This window comes from Panthera tigris, chromosome C1 (genome assembly GCF_018350195.1).
Source record: "Panthera tigris isolate Pti1 chromosome C1, P.tigris_Pti1_mat1.1, whole genome shotgun sequence".
Lineage (NCBI taxonomy): Eukaryota > Metazoa > Chordata > Mammalia > Carnivora > Felidae > Panthera > Panthera tigris.
Genome location: NC_056667.1, coordinates 291,377 through 318,707, shown reverse-complemented (window position 1 = coordinate 318,707; position 27,331 = coordinate 291,377). Strand labels below are relative to the sequence as shown.

The 27,331-nt window shown below is 58.2% G+C and overlaps 1 protein-coding gene and 2 long non-coding RNA genes across 17 annotated transcripts; 2 read left to right on the top strand and 1 right to left on the bottom strand.

The window, feature by feature from the left end:
• Positions 1-629: 629 nt before the first annotated feature.
• TTLL10 (tubulin tyrosine ligase like 10) lies at positions 630-26,393 on the bottom strand. Of its 15 annotated transcripts, XM_042996005.1 has the most exons (18): positions 26,266-26,393; positions 22,872-22,974; positions 21,282-21,440; positions 17,357-17,533; positions 16,456-16,523; positions 13,518-13,887; positions 12,770-12,850; positions 12,526-12,661; positions 12,278-12,396; positions 11,976-12,105; positions 11,135-11,206; positions 10,595-10,680; positions 10,107-10,278; positions 9,236-9,407; positions 8,484-8,624; positions 1,963-2,079; positions 1,540-1,633; positions 642-1,226 (listed from the first exon to the last, which is right to left on the bottom strand). In XM_042996005.1, exons 4-18 carry the CDS (start codon positions 17,367-17,369, stop codon positions 850-852), a joined length of 2,148 nt encoding a protein of 715 aa, XP_042851939.1. In that variant the 5' UTR covers positions 17,370-17,533; positions 21,282-21,440; positions 22,872-22,974; positions 26,266-26,393; the 3' UTR covers positions 642-849. The 15 variants fall into 15 exon arrangements, with proteins under 15 accessions (XP_042851935.1, XP_042851939.1, XP_042851944.1 ...); XM_042996010.1 differs by lacking the exon at positions 21,282-21,440 and having other exon boundaries at positions 645-1,226; XM_042996000.1 differs by lacking the exons at positions 22,872-22,974; positions 26,266-26,393 and having other exon boundaries at positions 647-1,226; positions 13,518-13,591; positions 13,706-13,887; positions 21,282-21,507.
• LOC122241099 lies at positions 10,182-17,053 on the top strand. The gene is made up of 3 exons (XR_006221064.1): positions 10,182-10,643; positions 11,096-11,288; positions 15,241-17,053. It is a non-coding gene; the product is annotated as an uncharacterized LOC122241099 (long non-coding RNA).
• On the top strand, positions 22,408-24,295 carry LOC122241100. The gene is made up of 2 exons (XR_006221065.1): positions 22,408-23,469; positions 24,011-24,295. It is a non-coding gene; the product is annotated as an uncharacterized LOC122241100 (long non-coding RNA).
• Positions 26,394-27,331: the final 938 nt, after the last annotated feature.

The following is a 27,331-nucleotide window of genomic DNA, read 5'->3' as shown; positions in this document are numbered from 1 at the left end:
TGAGATCTGGACTGGAGAGGGTGCGAGTGGCTGGGGACGGGGGTGGAGAGGGGATTATGGCTGGACCTGGACACTCGGTGGTCGTAGGGGGCTTGGACACATCAGAGGCCCTGAATACCCCCTCCCCCCCCCCCCGCCCCCAACCTGAGGTCTGGGTCCGTGGGGAAGGGGAACACCTGAGGCCATTCATGGACTGGCCGGGGTAGGGCCAGTGCCGGCTCAGCACGTCCTTCAGGGCTGTCCTGCCATGGCTGTGCCCCCTCCCCCACGACCTTGTCCTCTGGGCCTCTGCAGCTCCAGGCCTGCAGGGAAGTTAGGGCCCGTGGAGGTGGTGGAGAGGGCAGAGCCCGGGTACCTTCTTGGCCCAGAAAGGAGCTGTGCCTGGGCAGGCCCCCTTGGGGCCGCCTCTGCGGAACGATCTCGGCTTTGAGCAAGCCCTCCTTTGCTTGGGGATCCGGATCCTTTCCTGGCGATCACAGAGCCAGGCAGTAGGGCTCATGCGGGTTGTGGGACTTCGGGAAAGTCCTGGTCTGTGAGGGACACAGGGTGATGTGGAGGAGCCCTGGACCTGCGGACTTCCCCGCGACAGAGGCAGCCCCCCCCCCCGCCCGCCCCCAGGGCAGAGCAGGAGGCTGTGGGGAGCTCATCCCCCTTCCAGTGGGACAACACCCCCGCATCCCTCCACCCTCGGCCTCCAAGCACAGGGCCCAGAAATGCGGCAGAGAAGCCCCCATGAGAGCGCCTTGGGGGGCGAGCGTCGGGGAGGCCTGGGGCCACCTGACCCGCAGCACGGGCCGTTGGTAACAAAGTAGCCTTTATAGGTCCCAGAGGGCGCCGCTGGCCCGCCCGCTAGGAGCCGCGATGGCCCGCGTTCTTGCGCTCCTCCTCCGCCAGCCCGGGGGACGGCTCCCGCGCCGGGCCCCCCGCTCCCTCTCGCGGCCGCTCGGCCCCGGGCTCCCGGCTCTGGGTGCTGCCGTCGGGGCCGCGGCCCGGGGGTCGGGGCCGCGCGTGCGCGCCGCCGGGTCCCCGGGGTGGTGCGGGCGTGCGCGCGCCTGGCCGCGGGGCGGCGCGGAGCGGGGGCGGCGGGCGCAGGGCGCCTCGGGAGCCCCCGGGGCGCGGCCAGAGGTCGGCCTCGCCGTCGTGCAGGAGCACGAAGTGGCGCTGGGACAGCAGAGGCAGCATCTTCTGGCCGCGCAGGCTCTTCTGGAAGGTCTCGAGCGCCAGGTCTGGGGGAGACAGGGGAGAGGGGCGCGGGCTCAGGGTCCCCGACCTCGCGGTGGCAGGGCTGAGGTCGTGCCGGCGCGGGGGGAGGGGGTGGGTGGTGAGGGACGGGACCCAGGCGGGGATGAGGTGTGCCGGGGGGCTCGGCGCGGACGCCTTTTTTTCTGTGGGGCGTGAGGTTTCCACGCAGGCCCTCCGGAGGTTCGAGAGCTGGGCGCGGGCTTCTGAATTTGGGGGGCGGGTGGGGTGGCGCATCCGAGGCGGGGCAAGCCGCGAGGAGCCGGTTCGAGGGCTCTGCGGGCTGCGCGGGGGCCTCACCCAGGGTTTCCGTGACCACGCCCGGGATCACCTCCTTCAGGACTTCACAGTTGGTGTGCAGGGCGGGGTTGGAGTTCATCTCCAGCAGCCACACCTGCAGGCACCCCTGGTTAGCGTCCCTCCCCACCAACGCTTGGCCAACAGGAGGCTGAAGCCCTGGTCCCCTTTAGTCTTGTGATCCTGGCCCGTCACTTCTTTTCTGTGGCCTCACTCCTCCTATTTTCCAAGGAGCTAAGACTCTGAGGGTCTGAGGGTCTGGCCTTGAGGGCTGCCCCACTTCAGGATCTTGGCAGCGGGTGGGGGAGTCTGACTGTAGACTCCACCCCACCGGCTTGCCTGGGTGGTCAGGGTGTACACAGACAGCCCCTGCCTCCTTCCACCTGCCTACCAAGTCCCATTCACCCTGGGAAACCGCGGCAGTACCTTGAAGTTTTCGTCGATCAAGAAGTCACAGCCAATGAGGTCGAAGTAGCCCAGCTTGCATTGGAGCTTGGACTTGACAGCCTGGAAGCAGTGAGCCATGATCTGCTGCATCCGCTTCTGTGGATGGGGGCAGGGAGGCGGTGACCGGATGTCGCCCGTGCTTACATCTCCCAGGCCTGGGACCACAGACACCCCTCACCTGCATTCCCGTCTGTGCCCTCACCTGTGCTTCCACCAGGTGTCCTTCCTGCACAGCCACACTGCCCACACTTGCATACGGAGTCACAGACTCACAGCTAGAAACTCATTCACTCTTAGTTTACTCCTTCAGCAAACATGTGGAGCTCCTCTCGCATGGCAGGTATGGGGGTTCAAGACTGAGGACAGCTTTGGGCAGATCGCTCACAGTAATGGCGACAGGAGGCAAATGTGTCACATGAATCACTGTATATTTTGTGCAGCACATCAAGCAATAAGTGCTGATGAAGAAAACGAAACAGCGTTAGGGATCGGGGGTTCTGGGGGGATGGCTGTAAAAAGGGGTATGGTGTGTTGGGCCTCATTGAGGAGATAGTGAGCGGACTGAGCACAGGGTCTGGGGGTACAGCATGGGGAATTTGAGGTAAGAACAGCTGTAAGTGGGAGCCTGAGGTGTTGGGGGGACAGAGAGACTGCTGTGGTTGGAGCAACCTGAGGGGGGGGGAGCAGGAAATGAGTCCCGAGTGGTGCCGGTCACATTGTGGGGGCATGGGAAGACGTTACCTTTCATGCTGGAATCAGAGCTGTTGGAAGGTGGGGCACAACTGATTCATGACCTAATAGGATCTACTGGCTGCTATGCTGAGAGAAATGGAGAGGCCATGAGGAAGTTGTTGGAATAATTCGGGTGGCTTGGGCAGGTAGAGGTGGTGGGTTGGATTCTGAACATATTTTGAGGTGGAGCTAACTTGATTGGTTGATGAATGGGTTATGAGCTGTGGAAATAGTTATCCCTAAGGGTTTGGTCTGAGATTCTGGAAGGATGGAGTCCCCATCAGTTGAGAAGAGGAGGACCATGGAGTCTGAGATATTTAGGAGCTTGCTGATGGGTGGGACAGGCCCTGGGATCTACGGCTCAGGAGAAGGACCAGGGCCAGATGTTTAATTGTGGAGCTAGGAGACTTCATCCCAATGGGTGCAGATAAAAAGCAGGGCTCTGGACCTCAAGAGAGCAATAGTTAGGATGGGGGGCAGGCGAGCAGCACAAGGGGCCAAGAGGGAGCAGGTGAAGTCCTGGAAGCCATAGGGGTAGAGCACCAGGGGGTGAGCAGTTGTGTCCAAACTGGCTGACAGATGAGAGAAGAAAAGGACTGGGAATTGATCCCTGGGTTTGGCAACAAGGAGGTCACTGCTGACTTCAATGAGTATTTCAGTGACACACTAGAGAAGAAGCCTCACTGGAGTGGGTTCAAGAGAGGCAAGGAGGATATCAGCAAAAATGGCAGAGGAAGGACATCTGAAAATAAGCCACTCCATAGAAGCCACCAAAAAACAAACAAACAAACAAACAAACAAACAATCAAAAAACCTGGCAAAGAAAATCATCAGAATCAACTTTTTAAGAGCTCTGGAAATTAACCAAAGGCTTGAAGCAACCTGAGGACTGCACAAGAAAGAAAAATCTTGAATCTTGGTAAGAACATCAAGCTTTGTAGCATTTTAACTTGACCTGGTTTTATCCTCTACTTCCCAGCTCAGTGCTAGCCTTGAAAAAAGTCTGCATTCTCAGTACTGGAGGTAGCAGAATGGACCTGACTTGCAAGAATTGTAGCTGTTTGTTGTGATCTCTCTGCTGCTTCCCCCTCCCCACCAAAAGACCTCACTTGGAAAGAACTAAAGGAAAATATGAGAATGATGTCTTACCAAATAGAGCATATCAGTGAAGAGACAGAAATTATAAAAGGAAACATACAGAGATTTGGGAGTTTAAAAGTATAGTAACTGAAAAATGAAATTCACTAGAGGGGCTTAACAGTAGATTTGAGTTGGTTGAAGATAGGTCAGTTGAGATCATTTAGGCCAAGAAACAGAAAAAAGGGAATGAAAAAAAAAAACTACAGAGACTTGTGGGACACCATCAAGCCAACACACATAATGGGAGTCCCAGAAGGAGAAGGGAGTATGAGGCAGGAAAAATAGTTGAAGAAATAATGGTAAAAAAACTTAAAAAGTCTACGCACTCAAGCAGGTCAGTGAGCTCCAGTTCGGATAAACTCAGAGATCCTCCCTCCGTACCATAAGCAAACTTTCTAAAGACAAAAAGAGAATATCGAAATCAAGAGAAAAGTGATGAGTCACAAGGGTGCTTAATAGGATTGACAGCCAACTTCTCATCAGAAACCATGGATTCCAGAAGGCAGTGGGATGACACATGCAAATGCTAATGTGTGCCCATCAACACAGATTTAGAATTACTGCTTTATTTAGTTGTTTTTTTAAATAAGAGAAAAAAAATAATTACCAAAAAATACATTAATATGGCCTTTTACATTTAACTATGTAGTTACCTTTATGAGAGTGCTCTTTATTTCTTGTGAAGTCAAGCTACTGTCTAGAGTCCTTTCATTTCAGCCTGAAGGACCATAGGGCAGTTCTACTAGTGATAACTTCTGGTTTTTAAAATCTTGTTTTTGAAGAATAGTTTTGCTAGATATAGAGCTGTAATTTGTGAGAATAACAGCATCAAGGGATGTAAAGAACTATGTAGGAACAATAGGGTTTTTTTTTTTTTAATACTATTGAAATTAGCTTGGTATTAATCCAAACAAAATTGTTATAAATTAAGATGTTAATATTAATCTTCAGGGAAACAACAAAGAAGATAATTCAAAAATATATAGTAAAAGAAATGACACTAGAAATTGTACACTAGGAAATATGTATTTAGCGCTAAATGACTCAGCAATGGAGGAATTGAGAAGCAAAAAAGATATGACATATAAAAAATAAATATAAAAATATAAGATGTAAATCCTACCTTATCAGTGATTATATCAAATGTAAATGGATTAAACTTTCCAATTAAACTAGAGAGATTGGCAGAATGTATTAAAAAACCCTTGATATACTGTTTAGAAGACACTCACTTTAGATTCAGAGACACAGGTTGAAAGTGAAAGGATGGAAAGAGATATATCATGCAAACAGTATCAGAGAGCTGACATGGCTATACTGATATCAGAGAAAATAGATTTTAAGACAAAAATTGATACCAGAGAAAGGAAAGGACACTGTATAATGATAGAACAAGAAGATGTAATAGTTATAAACATACATACACCTAGCAACAGAGCCTCAACATACATGAAGCAAAAACAGAATTGAAGGGCAAAACAGACGATTCAATAATAATAGTTGGAGACTGGAATACCCCACTTTCAATGATGGATAGAACATTTAGATAGAAGAACAAGTAGATGGAAGACTTGAACAACACTACAAACCAAGTAACCCTGTCGGAGACGTCTGTAGAATACTCCATCCACAACAGCAGAATGTACATTCTTCTCAAGTGCACATGGAACACTCTCCAGGGTAGACAGTATGTTAGGACATAAAGCAAGTTCCAGGAATTATTAAAGGATTCAAATCATAAAAGTATGTTCTCTGACAACAATGGAATGAAATTAAAAACCAACAAGAGAAAGAAAATTGGAAAATTCACAAATATGTGGAAATTAAACAACACACTCTTTAGTAACAGATGAAATGAAAAAAGAACATACAAAATTATATGAAATTCAGTAAAATCAGTGCTCAGAGGGAAATTTATGGCTGTAAACACCTATATAAAACCAGAAGAAAGATCTCAAGTCAGCCTTAAGATTGAGATCTCTTCAACCTTGATAAACTAGAAAAAGAAGATAAAAATCCAAAACAAGCAGAAGGAGGAGCACCTGGGTGGCTCAGTCGGTTAAGTGTCCAACTTCAGCTCAGGTCATGATCTCACAGTTCATGGGTTCGAGCCCCGTGTCAGGCTCTGTATTGACAACCCAGAGCCTGGAGCTTGCTTCAGGTTCTGTGTCTCCCTCTCTTTCTGACCCTCCCCCACTCATGCTGTTTCTCTCTCTCTCTCTCTCTCTCTCTAACAAATAAACATTTTAAAAAAAGCAGAAGGAAGGAAATAAAGATCAGAGTGACTATAAATGGAAGAGAGAATAGAAAACAGCAGAAAAAAATAAATGAACCTCAAAGCTGGTTCATTAAAAAGATGGACCAAATTGATAAACTCTTAGACTGGCCAAGAAAATGGAGAGAAGACTCAAATTACTAAAATCAAGAAAGAAAGACCTTACACAGAGATGAAAATGATTATAAAAAGGATTATAATTGTAGAACACTATGAACAGTTGTATTCCAAGCAAATTAGATAACTTGAAAGAAATGGACCAGCTCTTAGAAAGACAAACTAGCAAGCTTGATGCAGTAAGAATCAGAAAATATGAATAACCTATAACAAGTAAAAGTTGAGTTGGTCATAAAAAACCTTTCCACAAAGAAAAGCCCAGGACCAGGTGACTTCACTGGTGAGTTATTCAGACATTTAAAGAATTTACACTAATCCTTCACAAGCTTTCCAAAAATAGAAGACAAAGAAGTACATCTGAAACCAGACAAACATACAAGAGAGTGCTACAGACCAGTATTGCTTATGTGTGTAGACACAAAAATACTCAATGAAGTACTAGTGAACTAAATCCAGCAGCGTATTTAAAGGATAATATACCATGTCTGGGTGTGATTTATGCCAGGAATGCAAGAGTGTTTCTACAAATGAAAACCAGGTAGTGTATTGCAACACATTCATAGAATGAATGAAGTGGCAGCCATCAAAACAGTGTGGCACCAGCATCAGGATAGACACACCCACCAATGGAACAGAATTGAATAGAAATAAACCCATACATATCTGATCAACTGATTTTCAACAATGTGCCAAGGATGGTCTCTTTGACCAGTGGTGCTGGGAAAGCTGGATATCCACACACGAAAGAATAAAGTTAGACCCCTACCTCACACCATACAAAAGTTAATTCAAAATGGAGCAGTGACCTACCTGAGAGCAAAATGATAAAACTTTTAGAAGAAAACACACAGGTACAAATCTTTGTGACTTTGGATTTGGCAATGAATTCTTATATATGACATCAAAGGCATGAATAACCAAATTAAAAATAAACAAATTAGGGGCACCTGGGTGGCTCAGTCTGTTAAGTGTCCGACTTCAGCTCAGGTCATGAGCTCATGGTTTGTGAGTTCGAGCCCCATGTCGGGCTTTGTGCTAACAGCTCAGAGCCTGGAGCCTGCTTCAGATTCTGTGTCTCCCTCTCTCTCAAAAATAAATAAACATTAAAAAAAAAAGAAAAAAATAGACAAATTGGACTTCATCAAAATCTAAAATTTTGTGCAAGAAAAAGGACATTATCAATAAAGTGAAAAGACAAGAACAGGAGAAATATTTGCGAATCACATATTTGATAGGGGTCTAGTATCCAGAATATATAAAAAGCTCTTATAGCCTAACAAAGAAGAATGGACAAATGATCTGAATAGAAATTTTTCTAAAGCAGACCTGCAAATGGCCAATAAGCATACGAAAAGATGCTCAACATCAATCAAAACCACAATGAGACCCCACTTCACACCCACTGGATGACTAAGAAAGAAAAAGAAAAAGAAAAAGAAAAAATAACAGGTGTTGGTAAGGATGTGGAGAAATTGGAACCTTTATGTATTGCTGGTGGGAATGTGAAATATCGCAGCCACTGTGGAAAACAGTTTGGTAGTTCCTCAGAAAGTGAAACATAAGTTACCATGTGACCTCACGATAGCATTCCTAGATATATACCCAAGAGAACTGAAAATATGTTCATGCATAAACTTGCACATGAATATTTACAGCAGCGTTACTCGAAATAGACAGAAAGTGGAAACAGCCCAAATGTCCATCAGGTGGCAAATGTTTACCAAAGCAAATTGTATGTCCCTACCATGAAATAGCGTTGAGTCACAGAAAGGAATATTGTATGATTCCATTATTATGAAATGTCCAGAACAGGGAAACCCATAGGGACAAAAGTAGATGAGTGGGTGCCAGGGACTGGAGGGAGGTGATGAGAGTCTGACAGTGGGTATGGGGTTTCTTTTTGAGGAATTAGGTGGTGATAACTGCACAACTTTGTGAATATGCTAAAAACCACTGAACTGCACACTTTAAAATGGCCAACTTCATGTCATGTGAATTGTCGACAGTGAGAGAAAGAGAAAGAGAAAGAGACAGAGAGAAGCTGGAGCCCCTCCGAGTGGCCAGCCTCCACACCCGCAGCACACACATAGACACACGTGAGGCACACTTCCATGCAGGTGCATGCCCTCAGGGACTTCTGAGCACCTTGTGCCCAGCACCTACCCCTCATGTACCATGAGGGGTCTTGACCCTTACCCCCTCCCCACAGGCTGGCACCGGGAAGAAGCACACGGACCGTAAAGGTAGTAAAGACCCAGTCCCTAGGGAGTCCCTTGGTCTTCCGGAATTTGTCGTTGATGTAGCGGTTGAGGTGGTCCATGCTCCATACCGTGTCCTCCTTGAGCAGCATGTACAGGGGGCTCTTCTTCTGCATGAACTGGGGGGCAGTGCAGCATCTGGAGCCCACCACTCCAGAACACCCAGAGGCCCTGCCCCTGCTGAAGGCCCCTAAAGAGAGCCTCACGCTAACCCAGCTACCCAGTGAGTCCACAGAGGTCCTGGCCACCCCAGGACACCCTGCGGTGACACTGCCTGCTGAGACCCTCCCCAGCACTTTCTTCCATGAGACCCTCTCAACCGTCAAGTCTCCCACAGATCCTCATGGAAGGCCCCCACCTAGATCCTCTCATGAAGATCCTTCCGTAGAGACCTCTGCCTACAGGATCTCTCCACGGAAGTCCTCAGAGACCTCATTTCCTACCCCTACCCACACCCCATCCGCACCTAGAGGGAACCAAGCTGGGGGTCAGGGGCGCAGGGCTCTCAGTCATCAGTCATTTCACCAGGATGCCCTTCCCTGGCTGAAGGTGAGAGGTGGTGCTGACTGCGAGCAGGGCAGCCCGGGATCACCACCAGGCCTGGGCCACCTCCGGGCCCCTGCCACCCTGGGTCTGAGCTTCCGCCTATAGCTGAACTCTCCTCTGTGTCCCAAGCAGTGATCTTGTCCCAAAGCTGCAGAGAGGGCCGTCATCTGTGGGGTGCCCTTACCTGGTTGGTCAAGTGGCCACTGAGGTCGCTGGAATGGGGGTCATAAAGGCTGAGAGTGAGGCGGGCATAGCCGTGACCAAAGAAGACCATGTACGGCGTGGCACAGGCGATGAGCAGGTAGGAACGCACGTCAAACTTCTTCCCATCCAGTAGCAGTGGGTTCTGGATGTACCTGGGGGACACATGGGGGCTGAGCACATGGCTGGCCTATCCTGTGTCCCCTTGGCCCCCCAGACCAGTTCCTCAGCACCACTTGTCCCAGGTGTGATCTGTGGGCCCTCTCTTCTGGCTGAGTGAGTGTCCATCGTTAAGGGGACATTTCTGAGCCTGAACAAGTCAGGGAACTGGGAGGGAGGGTCTGGCCCTTAAATCTCAGACCACTGCATGATCTGGGGTGCCCAAGGGGCAGGAGAACGTAGTTGTGGCAGCAGCCACCCTGGTGGATGTGGAGGTCCAGAGGGACCTTTGTGAGGCCACATAGCCACCCATCCACCTCTCCATGTGAGGCTGTGAGTCAAGACCCTGCCCAGGGGCCCAGGGAGCTGGGGAGGGGTGGTCCCTCTGGCTGCAGCCTGCAGGCCGCGGCTGGCTGGGCTGGGGACAGAACAGAGGCTGGCCTTCCTGCAGGAGCAAACTGCCCGAGACCTCTCTGCCCTGCCCCGTGTCCAGGAGCCTGTGTGTGTGTGTGTGTGTGAGGGGGTATCTCTATCAACCCCGACGAGATGTGACACCCCCACTTCTGCTGGCCACACAGAGGCCCAGCTGGGGGCACCGCAGCTTTCCATTTCCAAGCCCGCGCTCCCAGGCACCGGCGGGGCCCAGGGTCAGCGCCACCCTGACCGATGCCCTTTGTGGTGCCCTTGCCCAACACCTCTGCACGACCCGCGCCTGAGGCGCCCGGAACGGCATCTTGCGGTAGATGGGGTCGTCCTCGATGCTCTGGGTCTTGACTTGCAGGGCGGCGACTTCCTCCTGGCTCCTGAGCAGGAAGATGCCTTTGCCCTGGTTGGAGGCCGTGGGCTTGCAGATCCACGTCTGATTTTCTGTGGGAAGAGCCACCTGAGCTCCTGGCTGGCCCCGCCCCGTTCTGACCACGCCCAGCCACGGCCCCAACCGCCCTCCCGGCCATGGTCCTGCCCCCTACCAGGCTCCGCCTCCACAAGGTCCGGCGTTGACCCTTCACCTTGACCCATCGCTTCAGCCTCAGCCCAGACCACGCCTACCTGGCTCCACCCTTCTCCATGACCACGCCCCCGCCACGACTCCGCAAGGCCTGACCCTGCCCTAGTGGAGCCAGGTCCTTGGTCCGTTCCTGAACCTCTCTGCCCAGAGCGGGCCTGGCGTCCAGTGACCTCTCACCATCAAAGAGAGTGAAGAAAGCCTCTCTCTCGTCCCTGATGTCCAGACGGTAGGTCTCTGGGAAAAATTCTTCCATTTTCAGGACTCTGGCGGAGCAGGGGGGGTGGGGAAGACACAGGGAAGGCTGTTCCCTCGCCTTAGACTAGCCAGCCTAGAAAAGCCAGCCTTCCTAGGGGTCTGACCTGGGAGCAGCTGGAGGGACAGGTCCACTGGAAGGCTGGTTGCCTCTGCCAGGAGCACTCTTTTCAGGGTCATCGCACACCTGGCTTCTCTCCGGGCTGGTCTGCCTCACTCACATCCCGGCCCCTCTCCCACCTCCTTGCTGTTCCCCGCGCCCCCTCAGGCATTGTGAGTGGACAGTTCAGAGCTGTGTCCCCAGGCTAGGACAGTGCCCAGCACGCAGTGAATGGTCTGCATGGGTCCCTGAGCACCCCGGCCCAGTCCAGACCTCTTCCCCTGGCTTGGGGTGCCCTGTAACCGCCAGGCCGTCCTTCAATTTAGGGCAGAATGGCTCCTCCCAGCTGGGCTGAATGCTGCTACCTCTGTGGCCCAAAGCATCCTGGGCTGGTCCACGTGAGCTCCTCAAGGGCGGAGGTTGTGTCCTTTCTGGATCTGTACCCCAGGGAGACACAGGGCCTGGGCTGAGCGGCCACTCGGTGGTGTGTGGAGAATGGATGGATGGGTGTCTGGAGAGGTGAGGAGGCGTGGGTGTGGTTAGGTGGGTGGTTGGGTAAAGGGATTTTGGATGGAAGTAGGTGGGTGGATGGGCAGGTGGTCCGGTGGGTAGACAGATGCTCGGAGGCGATCGATTAGATTTGTTGACAGAACTGGGTAGGATGGAGGTGGACGGCTGGACACGTAGATGTAAGGTGAGGTCACGGATGGCCAGGTAAGTGGGGGGGGGGGGCTGCCTGCCTGGTGGAGGGCGGAGGGGGGAGGCGGGTGGTGCACGGCTGGTTGGATGGGCAGGCAGATGAGCGGACGGTAGTCGGATGAAGACCCACAGCGGCTCAGGCAGGGCTGTGTGGTGGGTGGGGGGAGGGGAGCAGGTGGCAGTGGTGTGGGAGGTTCTGGGGGACGCATTAGGGTGGGTGGACCACGGTGGGTGTGTGCACAGATCGCTGCCTGGTCCGGGGGGTGGGCAGATGGAGTGGGTGGCAGGTATTTGGGGGTGCATGGATGTAGGTGAACAGACAGAACTGGGAGTGGGCTGGTCCCATGGAGGGTGTTCAGGACCAGCGGCTGGCACGTCCGTCCGATGGATGGTGGTGCCGCTGAGCAGAGGGCGACGGTGGGTTCGTGGGACTGGGGTGTGGCGGGGGAGGACACGTGGGTGTGCAGTGAGTTGGTGGTGGGTCCCAGAGGGCCGGGGCGGGCTTACTTGGCCTGGGCACACGGTGATGTCTTGTGGGTCCTGCTCACGACCCTCGAGTACTCCCTCAGGGCACTGAGCAGCCCAATCTTGGTGGTGAGGAGCTTGTTGTTGGGGAGCTGGTAGAGCAGCTGTTCGCCTGGCGGGTGGAGGCCCGGCTGGCATGCGGGGCTGCGGGGCCACCACAGCCTCCCCCCGCCCCTGTGGCCGCCACCTCCCCGGGTGGAGGGCAATGGCACCGCCCGGCCCCCGGCTCTGGCCCAGGGGGCTCTTGCAGGCTGTGCCAGATCCCGCGGCCCCTCCCCTGCTACCTTCCCGGAAGCTGTAGTAGCTGTCTCTGCACTTGACCTCGCACCACTTCAGCTTGTAGTCCTCCCGCCGGCTGTCCTCAATGCGCTGCCAGCCCTTGCCCTCGCAGTAGGAGCTGATTCTGTGGAGGCACAGGGGCAGCGGTGGCCGCGGGGGCCTTGGGAGCCTGGGGGTGGGCAGGTGCGCCAGCGGAGGGGACGTGGGGCCCTGAGGGCAGTGGAGCAGGGCCCAGCCTGAGGCCCCCACTCACATGGAGGCCCCGTTGGTGCCTCCGATGTAGAAGTAGGGCCCTTGCCCACTGCCGTGCAGCTGCCTCTCCCCCTCTGGCAGGTGCCTCTCCAGGAGAGAGGCCTGAGGCCTGGCGGTGTCAGCAGCGTCCAGGAGGTCTACGGGCAGGTGGCGGGGGGTGGGGGGGGAGTGGGGGCGGGGTGTCAGAGGCTCTGGCCTGGCTGGAGGGCTCCCGTCCCCTGGCCCTGCCCCTGCCCCAAGCCCACCTGCGTCTTGGCCCGACTGGCTTGGCCGGTGCAGGGGCTGCTCCTCTTGGCTGCTCCCCATCGGTCTTTTGTGGGCCCAGCCTATGAACAGGGCGGGGTCCGAGGGGGTGGCTGGGGGAGGTGCCCACGGTGAATCTGGCCATCCTGCCCATTTCTAGTAGCCCCTGGGCAGTACCCCCGGCCGCCTGGGCCCATCTCAGTCCTGACCAGTGGGCCTGAGCCTATCTTGGGCAAGAGGGGAGAGTCATCACCAGCCAGGGCCGGCCTTGGAGAGGGCAGGGTCCCTGCTTACCAACAGGCTGGGGGCTCCGTGCAGGGGAGAGCTAGGCTGTGAGGCTGCAGCTGGGGGGAGACGTGGTGCAGGCACATGCCCAGGAGAGTGGGGGTCACAATGTGTATCATGATGTCATGGGTGACCCACGTCAGGCAGGGGAGATGGGCCCAGGCATGTCCTGGACGGTGGCTGGGTTCTGGGCCAGGCAGGGGCAGTGCCTGCTACGGCTGCTCCTCGTGGTGGTGCCTCCAGACGGTGGAGCGCTGCTGTGTCCCTTCTCTGTGCCTGTTCCGGCCCCGGCTCTGCTGTCCTCTCTCCTGCTCAGCTGGCGCAGACCCCACACCCAGTGCCTGGCCTTCTCCTGGCCCCCCTCCCAGTGAATGGCTATATGTGGTCCCCTGATGGGAATGCCTTCCCTGGGGATGGGGTGCCTGTCCCCGGGGAGGCACTGGACAGGCCCAGGGCTGCATTCACCTGGCACCCGGGTGTGGCTCCGCCGGACCCCTGCAATCCTGGACCACTTGCCCCTCTTCCTGCTGACGTGGGTCCTAGTGGGTGGTCCCCGATGGTAGATGAAGCGGGTGTGGCTGCGGGCTGCAGGTGTGGGAGCACAAGGGCGGGGGCAGCTCTGGGAAGACACCACCCCCACCCCTCTGTGGGACCTTTGGGCAGTCCTCGGTCCTAGCCTCAGGGAGGGGTGCCTCCCGGGGTCCTGGACTTGGGCCTCTGCTTGTGGCTGGCTCCTGTCTCTGCGGTGACCGTGGGGCCTGGTGCCCTGTGGAGGCAGGGTCATCTCGGCATCCTGTTTATTCCAGGCGAGGCTTTCCCTGCAGGGACCATGTGTCTGGCATTGCCGTGCTTGGCCTCGGTGGTGCCGGCTGTCAGGTCTTCGGGGGTCTGGAGGGGCACCCTGGCCCCAAGCGGGTGCCCCCTTGGAGCTGAGGGTGGCACGTGTGTCTGAAGTGGGACTGGGCAGTGAGGTGCCTGGCAGCATCTTCACGGCTGCTCTGGGCCCTGTCCCGAGACGACGCCCCCTTTTGAGTGCCCTTTCCTTTGTGGCCAACTTGGGGCCATTTCAGGGAATTTTAGCTATTCTTTGATGGGTCCGTCCCGGTTTGGGGACTGCTTGGGGGGTGAAGACTTTGGAAAGGATTGAAAATGACAAGCAGTGGGGAGGCAAGCACACTGTGGAGTTGGCAGAACAGAGAAGGACAAATCAGGTGTCGGCAGGTCACTATCCAGAGAGGACAGTCACTCTGCAAACACACCAGCTGGTCACCCAAGAAATACTTTAGTCCCCCCCCCTTAGGAGAGGAGAGGAACAAACTGAATAGCTGTCAACACGGTTATGGGAGGTGGGCTGGGGTTGGGGGGAGCCTCACACCTCTGCTGAGGGGTGGGCTGAGCACGTGTGGATGGCCCAGAGCCCCTTGCCCCAGCCCTGGCCCACCCAGAATGGGAGGGCTCCTTGGAGGGTGCTGAGTGTGGGGGCTGGACCTGGTCCGGCATGGCTGGGGCGATACAAGCCTCCCGAAAACAGGGAGAACGCGAGCATGTGGGTGCGTGCACCCCAGCCCCCTCCCGTGTGTTCCGAGAACCCAGCAGCGAGTCCCAGGAGTCCTGCTGGGATAACCTCCCCCAAAGGTACTCATGTCCAATACCATCCCTCAGCAGCTTGAGTGCGTGGCCATGGGGTCAACAGGCATCTGAGGGAGGCCCCCCAGGTGTGAGTGAGAGCGCCACGCGCACAGTCACGCACGTGCGCACAGGAAGTGGAAGAGGTGGGGAGAAACAGATGACCGGGAGTTGAAGGAAGGCAACCCCTGGAATGTGCTGGGTTGTGAACGGGAGAGTCGTCACCCCTGAAAGAGGGCTGGATGCCACCAGAACAAGGGGTCCAGACCACGAAAGAGCTCGTGGAAATAAAAATGCAACAGAAGGGTTGGAAACTCAGGGCAAGGAAAAATTGTCCAGGAAGACACGAACATGAGAGTGGGAGGAAAATGGAGTTAAGCTGGCATCTGTGGGGCACCCGGGACTGGACTGCCAGGAGCCCTGAGAGGCAGACGGGTCAGAGGGGGGTACATCCAGGGCCCCTGGAGGAGCGTGGTCAGAGAAGTTCCGGACATTTCCCCACAGGGAAGTTCCTCAGCAGTTCGCCTAATCTCTCTGTGCCTCTCTTTCTTCGCCTGTAAAGTGGGCTGGCAGGGACAGCAGCCTGATGGGGCTGCTGTGAAGACAGAGGGCTTATTATACACACGACACGTGTCAACGTGGGCTAGCGGCGGTAATGGCGAGGAGGACGTGGCGACATTCGGGCACGACTAGAGAACGGCCGGAAGAGAAGCGAGTGCACAACGGGCCGGTGGTCGGCTCCGGAGGGAGCAAGCCGCGCCTCCCACCGCCCAGAGTGGACGGAGAACTTCTGCAGCGGATCTGGAGGCTTGGCAGCGCGGGCGCACTCTGCAGAAGCAAGCGCGGCCGCCACGCCTCCACCTGGCTTTCCTAACTCTGTGCGGGATCGCCCTCCGCCCTGGCTTTCTGCAACTTCGAGTTATACCGCTTCACTTTTAACTTAGCAGGACCCACACTGGTACCTGCTTTTGCTAACTGAAAGAAGTCCGAAGAGGCTCTTTGCCTTTACGGACAAAGGCGAAAAGAGAAAATAGCGTTCAGCGGTTTGTTTTGCAGTGTGCCTTACAGAGGCAGTGGACAGCTGACCGGCCCGCCCTGCTCCTTCCTGGGAACCGCCCTCAGCACCCCATGTACAGACCCAGAGCTCTGAGCTGTGTCTGTGAGGATCTGGACTTTATCTCAACTTATGTCGTGCGTCCATTAGCAAGATGTACCCTGAGGTATCAGAAAAGCCTAAGAAAGGTTATTTTTTGGGCCTGGACGCGCTAACATTTTCCCCCATATGCCTCTTTGCTTTACAGCATCTTGGCTTATGAAAGCGTTCATAGGGTTGCTCTACTGATGGTGGGAAAACCTGTGTTTATTACTTTCACAAAGAAATAAGCCATGAATCTTCATTTCTTGTCATTCAAATGAACAAAGGTTAAGAGAGAAAAAAGAAAAAAAGGCCCCCGGTGTGCACGCAGGTGGGGACATGTGACGTCTGTGGCTGGCAGGGGCGTAACGGGTGGGGGTGGGAGGTGTGCATGTCAGACCTCTTGGCCCCGCAAGCCTTCTCTCTAGTGCCTGCACTTGTCAGAGTGTCTCTGAAGGACGTCATTCTAAATACAGATGCAAAGCTTTATGCTCAAAGAGGTTCACGGAACGCATTTATCACAAGAGTCGCAGGATGGGAGCCCCCCACAGCAGAGGATGGCCCCCACATCGCGTGCGGCCTGCAGAAGCCCGGGGCAGGTGAAACTCGACTTTAGAGTAAATTTTGAAATAAACTTTTTACCTGGTCAGGTAAAAAGACTGGCAGGAAGCGGCACCCCGGTACAGGATGGAAGGCAGGCCCTGGCGAACCTGGAGGAAATGTTCAAGGAAACGAGAAGACGTCAGTGTCCTGCCGTGCGTCTTCTCCCCAGGCACACGTGTCATCGTGGGTTGCTCGGGAGGTGCTGACATTGTTCGATGGGCTGGTGCCTCCCGGCTGGGGGCGGGCTGTCTGGGAGGACGCCCTGTGGGGAATTGGCCCAAGGAAGCAGCCCTGGTCCTGGGCAAAGGGGCTCGTCCTGAGGAGCCACTCCCACTCCCCCCCAGGAGACAGGCTCCTCTTGGCCCGGCCTGGGGGTTTGTGACCCTCACGCTGTGGTGCTGGGGGGGTGGGCCCTCTGCAGAGGGGGCTCATCTCAGCCAGGACGCCCCTCTCCCCACCCTCCTTCATGTCCCTTCTGCTCCTGACAGAGAGAACTGAGAGAACCCACAGGGTCCTTGGCAGCCAGGTGGGTAGGGGACATGGGATGGTCCCCTCAGCGAGGACCTGTGCCGGTGGCCCGCCTGTCCCTCTTACCTGCCCAACAAGGTGGTGTAAGCCCTCTGCCGGGGAGACAACAGTGGTGGCCTGGCAACCGTCTCTGGGCAACAGCCACCCAGTGGCCCAGAGGCAAGCAGGTGGGAGGGGCAGGAGGCCAGGCTCCACGGGGAGCTACTGGAGGGGGGGCTTTGGTGGGAGGTGGGGTGGGGCTGTGGCTGGAGCAGGGGCCTATGTGCACAGTCCCCACATGGGCCTTGCATCCTTCACGTGATCATCCCTGAGCCTTCTGAAGACCCCCAAACCCACGCCCGGAACCCCAGACCCGACCCCGTAAAGGTTTTCGCGTTCCCTGTCTTACGTGCTCCGTTTCGTCTCCGCTTACCACAGCCTCTCATGTGGTGTCCACCGTCCAGCCACGTGGCCTCGCCACCCTCCAGGGTCTTGTGTGGGTCAAGGGCGTCTCTGCTTAGGGTGCCTTCACTTGCTTCTTGCAGGGCTGGATGGTGTCCCCCCAAATGTGTCCATGTCCGAAGCCCCGGAACCTGCAGATGTGACCTTACTTGGAAAAAGGGTATTTGCAGATGTGATTGAGGGTCTTGAGATGAGATCCTCCTGGATTATCTGGTGGGCCCTAAATCCGATGGCCAGCACCTCATAAGAGGGAGGCAGAGAGAGGAGACCCAGGAGAAGTCACGTGAAGATGGGGGACAGAGGCCGGAGTGGTGTGGCCACAAACCCAGGGACGCCTGGAGCCACCAGAGGCCGGAGGAGTCAGGACGGACCCTCCCCTGGAGACTCGGGAAGGAGTGCCCCCACCCCCCACCTTGATTTCTGAGCTCTGGCCTCCTGAGCTGGGACGGAGTGCATTTCTGTTGCTTCAAGCCCCCCAGTTCGTGGCCCTTGGAGGTTAATATACCCTTTAAACCGCTCCTTACTTTGGGTGTCCTGTGGACAACCCCCCCTGTGGAGAGGCTTCCCTGACCCCACGCCGACCTTGGTGCACTCCCAGGCTCCTCGCCTGCCTGTGCTGGTACTGGGGACTTTCAGGGGTCAGTCCTGCTGGACTGTGGTCTGAGACTTTCTGCCCCAAGGTGGCCGTGGGTCAGCCTGGAGGGTGGAGAGCTCCTGCAGCCAAACCCTTGACCTGAGTGATTAGGGCTAGTGGCCGCCAGCCTGGGCCTGCCGGGGCAGCAGAGGGTGTGGGGGAGTGGGGCCCTGGTTTTTCCCTTGGCCTGAGCACAGAGCCCCCGTACTTGTCTTCCCTCAGGAACCAGTGCGCCCCTCCCCAGTTTACTTCCAGGGGCCCAGACCCCTTGGAGGGCCAGCCCACCACCCTGGGTCCCTGTGGGCTCTGGGAAGGTGGCCCCTTGCCTGCGCTGACACAAGAGCTCAAACTGCAAAACCTTGCCTCATAACCCGACAAACTGGATGGTGTGGGTGCCGCCCCAGCCTTTCCCACGGTGGTAATGGCCTGGGGCTGGGTGCGTCACTGTGCCTCTGCAGCCCGGAGCAGGGCAGGAGGATCATTAAGTTGCCATCCCCGAGGGGGCAGGTGGGCAGCTGGGGGCCTCTGAGCTGGGGGGTGTGCTGGGGGCAGGAGGCAGTGGCCCAGCCCTACCTCTGGGGCCAGGGAAAGTGGGGAAGAGCCCAAGCGGTGGGTGGGCAGTTGGTGCCTTGTCTGGGGCCAGGCTGTGCTGCCTGGACGCTGGGCCAAAGTTCTCCTGTCGGACTCCATGCAGCCTCCGGTACCTCTGCTTGGTTCCCGCGGGTGTCTGCATGGTCCCCACTTGGTCATCTGATCCCAGAGGCCTTCCTGGGCCGGCTTTACCCACCCCCACCCCCAACCACCACCTTCTCGATTGCTCTGGCTTCTTCAACACTGACAGCCCTCGTAGTTGACGTGTCCTGCTCCCCAGCCTCCTCGCACCTGCTACCCCCTCTCAGGGACGGTCCTCCTCTCCTGGCGTCTAGAACTGTGCAAGTTGGCCACAGGTGCTCAGGAGAGACTTGGTGATAGAAGGAGGGAAGTGGGGGGTGGAGAGGAGGAGGGAGCAGGGAGGGGGCCTCCCCCAGAGCCCCCAGAGGTCCCCTCTTCCTGACTCAGCCTGCAGAGCACTTGAGCAATGTGCAGACCCCAGGACCTACTCGGAATTCTCAGGGGGGAAGAAGGGGCTTTGGGGGGTGCAGCCATGAGACTGAGGGTGGGATCAGCATCCAGAAGTTTGGTTTTGGGGATAGCTCTAGACAGAGGACATCTCCACGAGCTTCTCAGAGGGGAGCAGCAGGGAGCAGGGTGGGGGCGTGAGAGCAGCTGAAGATTAAGGGCTGCCCGCCCCGATTCAACCCCATGTTGATGGTCTGGCACCTGGAAGCCACTCCTTGACTGCCCAAGCCTCCGAGATGGGCCTGTGGGGACCCGGTGGGGTCCTGAGCGTAGGCCCACAAAGGGAAGCAAAGGTAGCTTGTACCCCCCCGCCCCGCCCCGCCCCTCGTGCTGCCTGGGGTGGGGGACAGTGTGGCCCAGGGAGGTGTCTGGGTGCACTACTGGCCACAGGTGCCCTTCCCTGCTCTGCGTTGGAGGTTTGGGGGTCTGGGGCTGTTTCAGTCTCGTCCTCCTCAGGACCCCCCTGCCTGGCACAGGTGGGGGGGTGGTGAGGGCTCTAGGTGGGGCTCCAGGGGGCTAGCTGGCTGCAGCCCCTGGGGGTTCTTCTGGCCCCACGGCAGTGCCAACAGCATGACTTCTGCCTCGCCTGCTCGCAGACCTTGACGGCCCCATCCACCCGTGGACCCGAGATGCACAGAAACCAGCCACCTCCGCACCTCTCACCCTTTATTACAACGATAATCCATTATGGCTGTGTATCCATTTCGACCCCCTGAGGGGTCAGAGGGCTCCCCCGGTCTGGGTCTGGGGTCTGGAGGCTGGGGAAGTCCTGCATGGCCCATGCCCTGTGGGGGACACGAGGGCCCTGGGCCTGGGCAGGTGTGCACTGCCTGGGTCAGGGCCACTAATGGGCCCGTAAAGGACCACGGGCCTCGCCCTCCACCCGGTGTCCCTCCAGGGGCCCCTCCTCCAGCGGTGGTCAGGCCATGGATGAACGGCATTACCAGACAGTATTAGACAATGGAACCCAGATCTAACCGTGTCTGGTAAGACGCCCATCGGCAGGCTGTGGTGCAGGAGGCCTCCAGTCAGCGGCAAACACTTCCAGGATGGCAGTGCCCTGCCCTGAGGAAGCAGTGAGACCCCCGACCATCCTGAGTCTGCAGAGTGGCCCCCAGAAGTCCCGTGACCCAAGGCAGCCCCAGCACGCAGCCCCCCAGGTGCGTGTGCCTGTGGGTGTAGCTACGGAGCGAATGATCTGGTTTCCCTGCACTTGAACGTGAGTATGCTTACTGTGGCACCCTCCCCAGTTCCCTGAACGGCTCTTGGCTGGTTAATGAATAACGGTGAGGCCAGGGTCAGACCCCTCCTCCCTCCCTAGAGGCCGGCTGGGGACCCAGTACAGGGTGGGGTTCCCGGGGCCTAGAGAGGCCGCCCCTGTGCAAGTCAGCTGGGCAGGTCCGGAGGCTGGCATCCTGGCTTCAGATCAAAAAGATAAGACAAAGGGCCATCCCGGCCTCGCCGATGGCAGACAATGTTCCCATTCTCGACTGTGACACCGTGGGGGCTGGTTGGGGGAGTGGGAGACTCTGTTCTCGTTGGGAAACAGCACAGAATGTCTACTGCCCTCCGACCGTGGGCTTGGGCCGGGGCACCTGGACACACCGTTGTCCTTCCTGCATCCCTGGTTGACCAAGAGAGTGAGCTCCCCTTTGTGGAGTAAGAGTCCTGGTGTGAGAGAGGCCACCGCCCATGGCTGGCCTCACTTGACTGGGGCCTCTAAGGGTGGGGCCAGCTCCCACAGGACTGGCCATGGTGCCCTAGACAGCCACGGTGGGTGACCCTGTAGGGTGGACAGGAGGGGCTGCGAAGGGAAGGTGGGGGCTGCCTGTTGCCAACTCTGTGCCAGCCAGAAAATGCATTTCCTCAGGCGGCTGCTGACTGGGCCCAGTCTCCACTTCTGCTGACAGGCCTGAGTTCAGCCACAGCAAACATACAGGGGCAGAGCAGGCGGGGCTGGGTGTGCGGGCCAGGGCCCCGGGACGAGGTTGGTGTCCAGGACATGACAGGTGGCCCTTTTCCGGTCCTAATGTCCCAATCCTCATGGTCTCTCCCCGGGGGTCAGAGCACCCTGAGAACTCAGCTCGGGAGGGAGCCAGGGGTCCCCAGCCTGGGCTCAGTGGTACGGCAGAGGGGTACCAACCTGCAGGCGGGGGCTGCCCTGATGCGCCGGGCTGCACAGCGGAGACAGGCTGTCTGCCCAGCCCTAAGCCAGCTCTGGGCTCTTGGCCCGTCTTTGGAGTCCAGGAGCTTAGGACGGTGTGTCCTCGGGCCGCTTCCTGGCAGGCAGGCGGTGGGTCACCTTTGAACATCGTTACCAGACAGTGTTAGAGTCAAGCCAAGAAATCCAGCACTGTCCGGTAAGATGCCCACAGAGGCCCAGGTGCGCCTCGGCCCGAGGACAGGGACAGACACCTGGTGCCCACCCGTGGGCAGGCAGGGTCCAGGTGGGAAGGGGTGAGGATCCCCGGGCAGGGAGGCCCGAGGGCTCCTCCCTGCTTTCTCCGGAGCGAGGAGACCTGGGGCTTGAGACCCAGGACCAAGGCTGGAGATGTTGCCAGTCTGCAAGGTGGCCCTCCTGCCCTGGGGCTGTCTCGGGGCCACCCCGAGGCCCAGGCTGGGCCTTTGCCCTCCAGAGCCCTTTGTTGTGGCCCGCTCAGCCCACACCTGCCGGGTGTGGTGGCAGCACCTGCTGGGGTGTTGTGGGTAGGGCCTGATACCTGAGCGTCCTAATCCAGGATCCCTGGGGGGGGGGGGCTCAGTGCAGCTGCAGGACACCTTTCACTCTGGGGGGCCAAGAAGGGGCACTCAGACATGCCTGGGTCCAGGGGAGGGGTCACCTTTCTGCCCCACAGCCCCACCTGGCAGGAGGGGACAGAGGAACTCTGGGTGGGTGGGCCGACTCAGGGTGTCTGTCGGGGAGCTGGGGCCTGCGTGGGGCCTGCGTGGGGCCTGCGTGGGGAAAGGGAGGGGCCTGGGGCTGGGGGAGGGCGGCCCCGTCGCTGCGTGCAGGGCCCCGCCGTCATCATTACCAGGCAGTATTAGAGACCTGACACCATCCAATGCTGCCCAGTAAGATGGCGATGGCCGCCCCCAACTGGGTCTGGGGGCCGCCCCACGGGGGGTGTGGTCAGCAGCCTGAGGCAGAACCATGTTCGTCCTCGTAGGGCATGGAGGGGGGAAGGGGACCCGGAGGGGTGGGGGCTCAGGAGAGTCCCCGGACATCCCGAGGCCATAGTGCTGGGCAGACACAGGGGAGCCTTGGGGGGGGGGGCGGCGCTGGGCCGCAGCACCTGGAAACACCTAAAGGCCAGGACCACAGGGTGACCTCCTGCCCGGCCAGCCCTGCCCAGCTCGGCGGGGCCATCGACTCTGGACGTGGCCCCAAGGAGGGACAGGGTGTCCCGCCTGCCGGAGGCAAGGACAGAGTGGTCCCAGGGAAAGGTCTGGACATCGGGCCCTGCCCCCTCAGGGTCCGGGTGAAGGTGAGTGCGTCTCAAACCCGAAGGGCTGCTGAGGCTGGACAATGAGCCTCTGTCTCCCAGACGCCGCCCCAATGTCTGTCTCCAGCCCGGCCCCCTGGTGCCCTTGTCAAGGGCGCGGAAGGGTGTTGGGACAAGGATGGAGTGGGCCATGGCTCTTGAGGCAGGACAGCACGGGGGGCCCCTCCTCAGCCCCACCCCAGCAAGCAGGGCGGGAATTCCCCAAGGCCCAGGCCCTCCACCTCGCTCACCGGCCAGGTCACAGGTGGGTCTGTCTGCCTGCCCCACTGCTCCGTGGCCCTGGGCTTCTGGCTGCTGCTGGCCATGAGGTCCGAGGCTGAGACAGCGCTGGGCCTGGAGGAGGGAGCAAGGGGGTAGCCCCGCCCAGCCTGTGCCCAAGTACAGAACGCAGGATGAGCACCCCCACCACCACCCCGTGCCCGTGCGGGCCAGGCCAGTCTTCAGAGTTCAGAGTGGGGTCAAGGAAGAGGACGGCTCTGTGTCCGCACCTGGGGCCCTGCGTGGAACTGAGAGAACCCTGGCCCCCTGCCCTGGGGAGTCTGAGGGGTCCCATCCAACCTCTTGTCCCTTCTCTGTGACGGCTGACACCTGGACCTGGCGAGCGGGCCAGAGCAGCTCCTCAAGTTTTCCGGCACCTTCCACCCACAGAGGCTGTAGAGACGGGGTGTGGGGCCCATGCTGATTCTCCCCAGGCCATCTGCCTGACCACAACAAAGCCTGTCCACCTGCCTAGCCAAGGTTCACCTCGTTCTCCAGAGTTGTCCTCAGGAACAGCCAGCATTTCTCAGAGGGCCTGACGGTGACACAGGCCCAGCACTGGGGGGACAGGTGAGAAGCCTGTCCTCTGCATGGGAAGGCGGCTTCACAGGAGCCCGGACCCTCCGGGTGGCTGTGTCCAGGCTCAGAGGGTGGAGCCCATGGTCAGCCTCTTGCCCTGTGCCCCCGTCACCACCTGCCCCACTCCGGATCCACACCTCACCTTTCCAGGTCTGTCCCACAGACCCTGTAAAATCAGTGTGCTTTAGGGATGCAATTCTACCTCTTTCTGAGCTAGGCGAAACTGTCTCAACTGTGCTTTCAGGGCTGAGTTAAATTTCAGCTCTGCTCTCAGCTGCCAGGCTACAGGGGAAGGCGGTGGGGGCTGGGGGCCCGGTGTCCCTCCCTTGTAGCCAGCCCGCTGTGCACAGACCGGCCTCACACTGTGTGGCCTCTGGAGCCAGAGCCCGGTGTCCCTAGTGTCCTTGGCCGAGGAGCACCCGAGGCCCTGGAGACCCCACGGGCCCAGAGCTGGCCTGGCGGCAAGCCAGGGGAACAGGCCACCCCAGCTGTCTGCTGCCCACTACTCATCAGCCCTGACACTGTCACCTAGGAGGTGAAGAGGTGCACGGACACAGAGATACATGGACGGAGCCGGGGCAGGCCGGTGGGCAGCAGAGTGCCCCCTCCTAAGTTCCAGGACACAATCCCACACTCTTCCTGAACTCAGAACCTGTAAATCCACAAGGAGAGACCAGCACCTGGCCTTGGCCTCTGAGTGCAGCTCAGCGTGAGGTCGAGATCCCCGACCCCCCTGCGCCCACCCTGCGCCCATCCTGCGCCCCGGGCAGGTCCTACGGGCAGATACGAAAAGTAGAAATAAACCTTCCCTGTTTCAGAGCGACTAAATGGTGCTTTCTCGGCCCCTTGTTGGCAGGGAGTGAAGCCAGCGTTGTGTTCCCAGATGTGGGGTCTGGTTAATCATCACCACTCTGAGCAGGCTCAGCTTGGGAGAATCAAGGAATGAATCGGGAGGCCCAGGGCAGCACCCTCCAGGCTCCTCTTTGCAGAGCGAGTGCCCCACCTGCCCAGCCCTTGGCGGGTCCCACCTGTACAGGCACGGGTGGGGTGGGCGGGGAACGCGATCCCAGCGTGAAAAACTAACTCGCCGGTTAACCTGCCTGACGGGCCTTAATCAACGTTGAGGGCCGCACGGAGAACAAAGCGCTGAAACCCAACCCCGTGTACCGCGCTGGCCAGCGGGGCCCAGAGGCCGCGGGGTGGGGGCGGGGTGGGGGCGGCCGAGCGGGCCTGTCCACACGCAGGGCGTCTCTCCAGTGGCCTCCCGGCCGCCGTTCCCCGCCATGTCCCCGCGCCCACGCTGGCCCGAACCCGAGAACAAACCGGATGCCCCGGGAGCGGGGGTGACTTCTGGGCGGTTTACCTCCTCTCAGATTCACCAAAGACATTCTTACCGACCCGTCTTGCGGACGAGGTATTTGCAAATTACCAAAATGTCGGAAAATTCACGGTAGACCGTGTCCCTGTTTTACATTTGCTTTGCACTTTCATAAACCTGCACTTATTCTGGCTAATTCGGCATGCTGCCAGCTGCTCTGACTCGTAAGCATCTCATCTGGGTTACTAGAAAAAAGCAAAACAAAACCGCCCTATTTTTCCAGATGCTCGGCCTAAGAAGGCCTATCATGCCCCCACTGGATTAATTAGAACGTCGTTTGCCTCTGCCCTACGAGTTTTGTTCATCCAGAACAATGGAACCTATACGATGCCTCAGAGAAAGTTAGCTTTATGTCACATCAATGTTATCACCTCCTAAACTTGAAGACCGTCTAAAAAAGCCAGCGATCTGGACTATAAAAGCTGCTCTCGGGGAGCCACGCGGCAAGTCCAGAGCTGGGTGTGCGCGGCCGAGGTAGCGAGGGCCGTACTTTGCCAGAACGGAGTGTTGGCGTGCCGTGATCGTTGCTACTTTGCATTTAGGGAAGAACCTTTGGAAACGCTTTCCTGCCCTGAGTAATGGTGTCAGGCAGGGGGCCGGCCTACACCTTCTCCAAGGTGCTTCCGGCTTTGTTGGCGCCTCAGACACAGGCGGGTGAGAAAGAGTCTGAATCCAGGCCAGGCTGGCCCTGGCCCCGAGCTCCGACCATCACCAGTGTGGCCTCTGGTAAAGCCAAGCCCTTCCCTTCAAGAGCAAATCCAGAAGCCCATGACCGGGGCTGTGGGTGCCCTTGAGCCCAGGCCCCCAAGTGTTCCTTCCCCACGCCCAGCTCTGGAGGAATAAGGTACCTCAAGAACTGTCACATCAGTGGCCGATTTGCAAGCTTTCCAGAAGGTCCTGTCGCCAGGCGGAAGGCGGGAACGCTTACTGTTGGTGACCCTGAGCTGCGTGCGCCGCCCCCCCCCCCCCGCCCCCGTGGGCTAGAAGACACCCACTGCCCGCTGCTCATGCCTGCCGGACCCTGAGCGGCCCTGGCCAGCCCAAGACGGCTCTGAATCCAACACCCAGCGTGCTCGGCCCGAGGGGCCCACCTCCCCGGGGAGGAAGGACTACCCTTCCCCGGGCCTGAGCCCATCAGCCACCGTCGCTCAGAGTGTCCTCTCCGGGTCAGCCACTCAAGGGCCTCTCCCCACGGGCGGGCGGCCTCCTCAGACTCCTCCGCCTCCACCTCCTGCGCTTACCTGCCCCAACAGGTTCTGCGCCTGGAGGAGGGTGGGAGGCCGCTCCCGACCCCAGCCTGGCGGCTAGACCGGCATGCCTGCCGGCACTGTCCCTGCGCCCAGGGCCCCCCGCCTCCCCAGGCCTCAGGACAGACATCAGAGAAGCTTTGGCATAGTCACCCCAAATACCTCTGAGCCTGTGGTGAGCGGCCTGGGTGCCCAGCCTGACCCCAACCGGGATCCAACCTTGGAGCAGCTTAGGAGGCCAGTGAACACTGCCCGCCTCCTGGAAAAAACCAGCTTCCTGCCTCCCTCAGCTGAGGCTCCTCACAAAGGAAAGACTTAAGTTCACACGTGTGCAGGTGGACAGATGGCCTGGTCTTTCGGGAAAGTTTTGAGAGCGACGGGGAACAATGGAGGCTGTGGCCGGGTCCTTCTGCAGCTGTGAAGGGCAGGGCAGGGAAGAGACGGTGGCCCCGGGCTCGCCTTACATGTAGGGCCTCACCCCGCCCCATGCAGGTGCCTGCTCCCTGCCGACCAATCTCTGCTCCTGGCCGCCAACAGGTGTGTCCCCCGGGCTCCCATAGGCCAGGAGGGAGGCAGCGACGTGACGCGGCAGCTGGGCGGGCAGCAGGCCCCCGCACACATTCCTGCCCCCCCCCCCCTCACCCAGCTCACCCGCCTGCCCGCCCGCCGGGGCCCAGCTTGAACAAAAACCAGGGAGGAGAGCTTCTGCAGGGGCTGCAGTGAAGTGTGCAGGCAGCTGGGAGGCCCAGGGCAGCAGCTACTGTCCTGGCCCCTGGGCACCGCCTTGCCGACGAGTCCGGGGAGGCGAGGCGAGTGAGGTCACACGCCACACCCTCTGCTCTGCCCCAGGGGTGGCCCTGGCAACGGCCGCATCTCCCATTAACAGAGGGCCGAGCCTGGACCTGCCCCTCTCAGCTCTGGGCCCCCGGCCCCAAGCCGTGGCAGCAACGGCGGGGTCTCCTCTGCCTGAATCTCTCACGATCCCTCCCTTGGGTGCCCCCAGCAATAACCCTAGGGCAGGAGGCCACGGCACGGGGTGGGCGTGGGTCACATAGACTCACATGCTGGTGTCGAGAAGAGGAGCCCTTCTGGAGGGTGGGGGGCTGGTCTGGGGGCTGAGGTCGTGGAAGCCCCTGTAAGCCCCAATTTTGGGACCCCCGAGGCTAAGGGATGCAGGACTGCACATTGGGGTTTGCGAGGGTCTGGGGCCACGGCCGCAGGGTGGGGA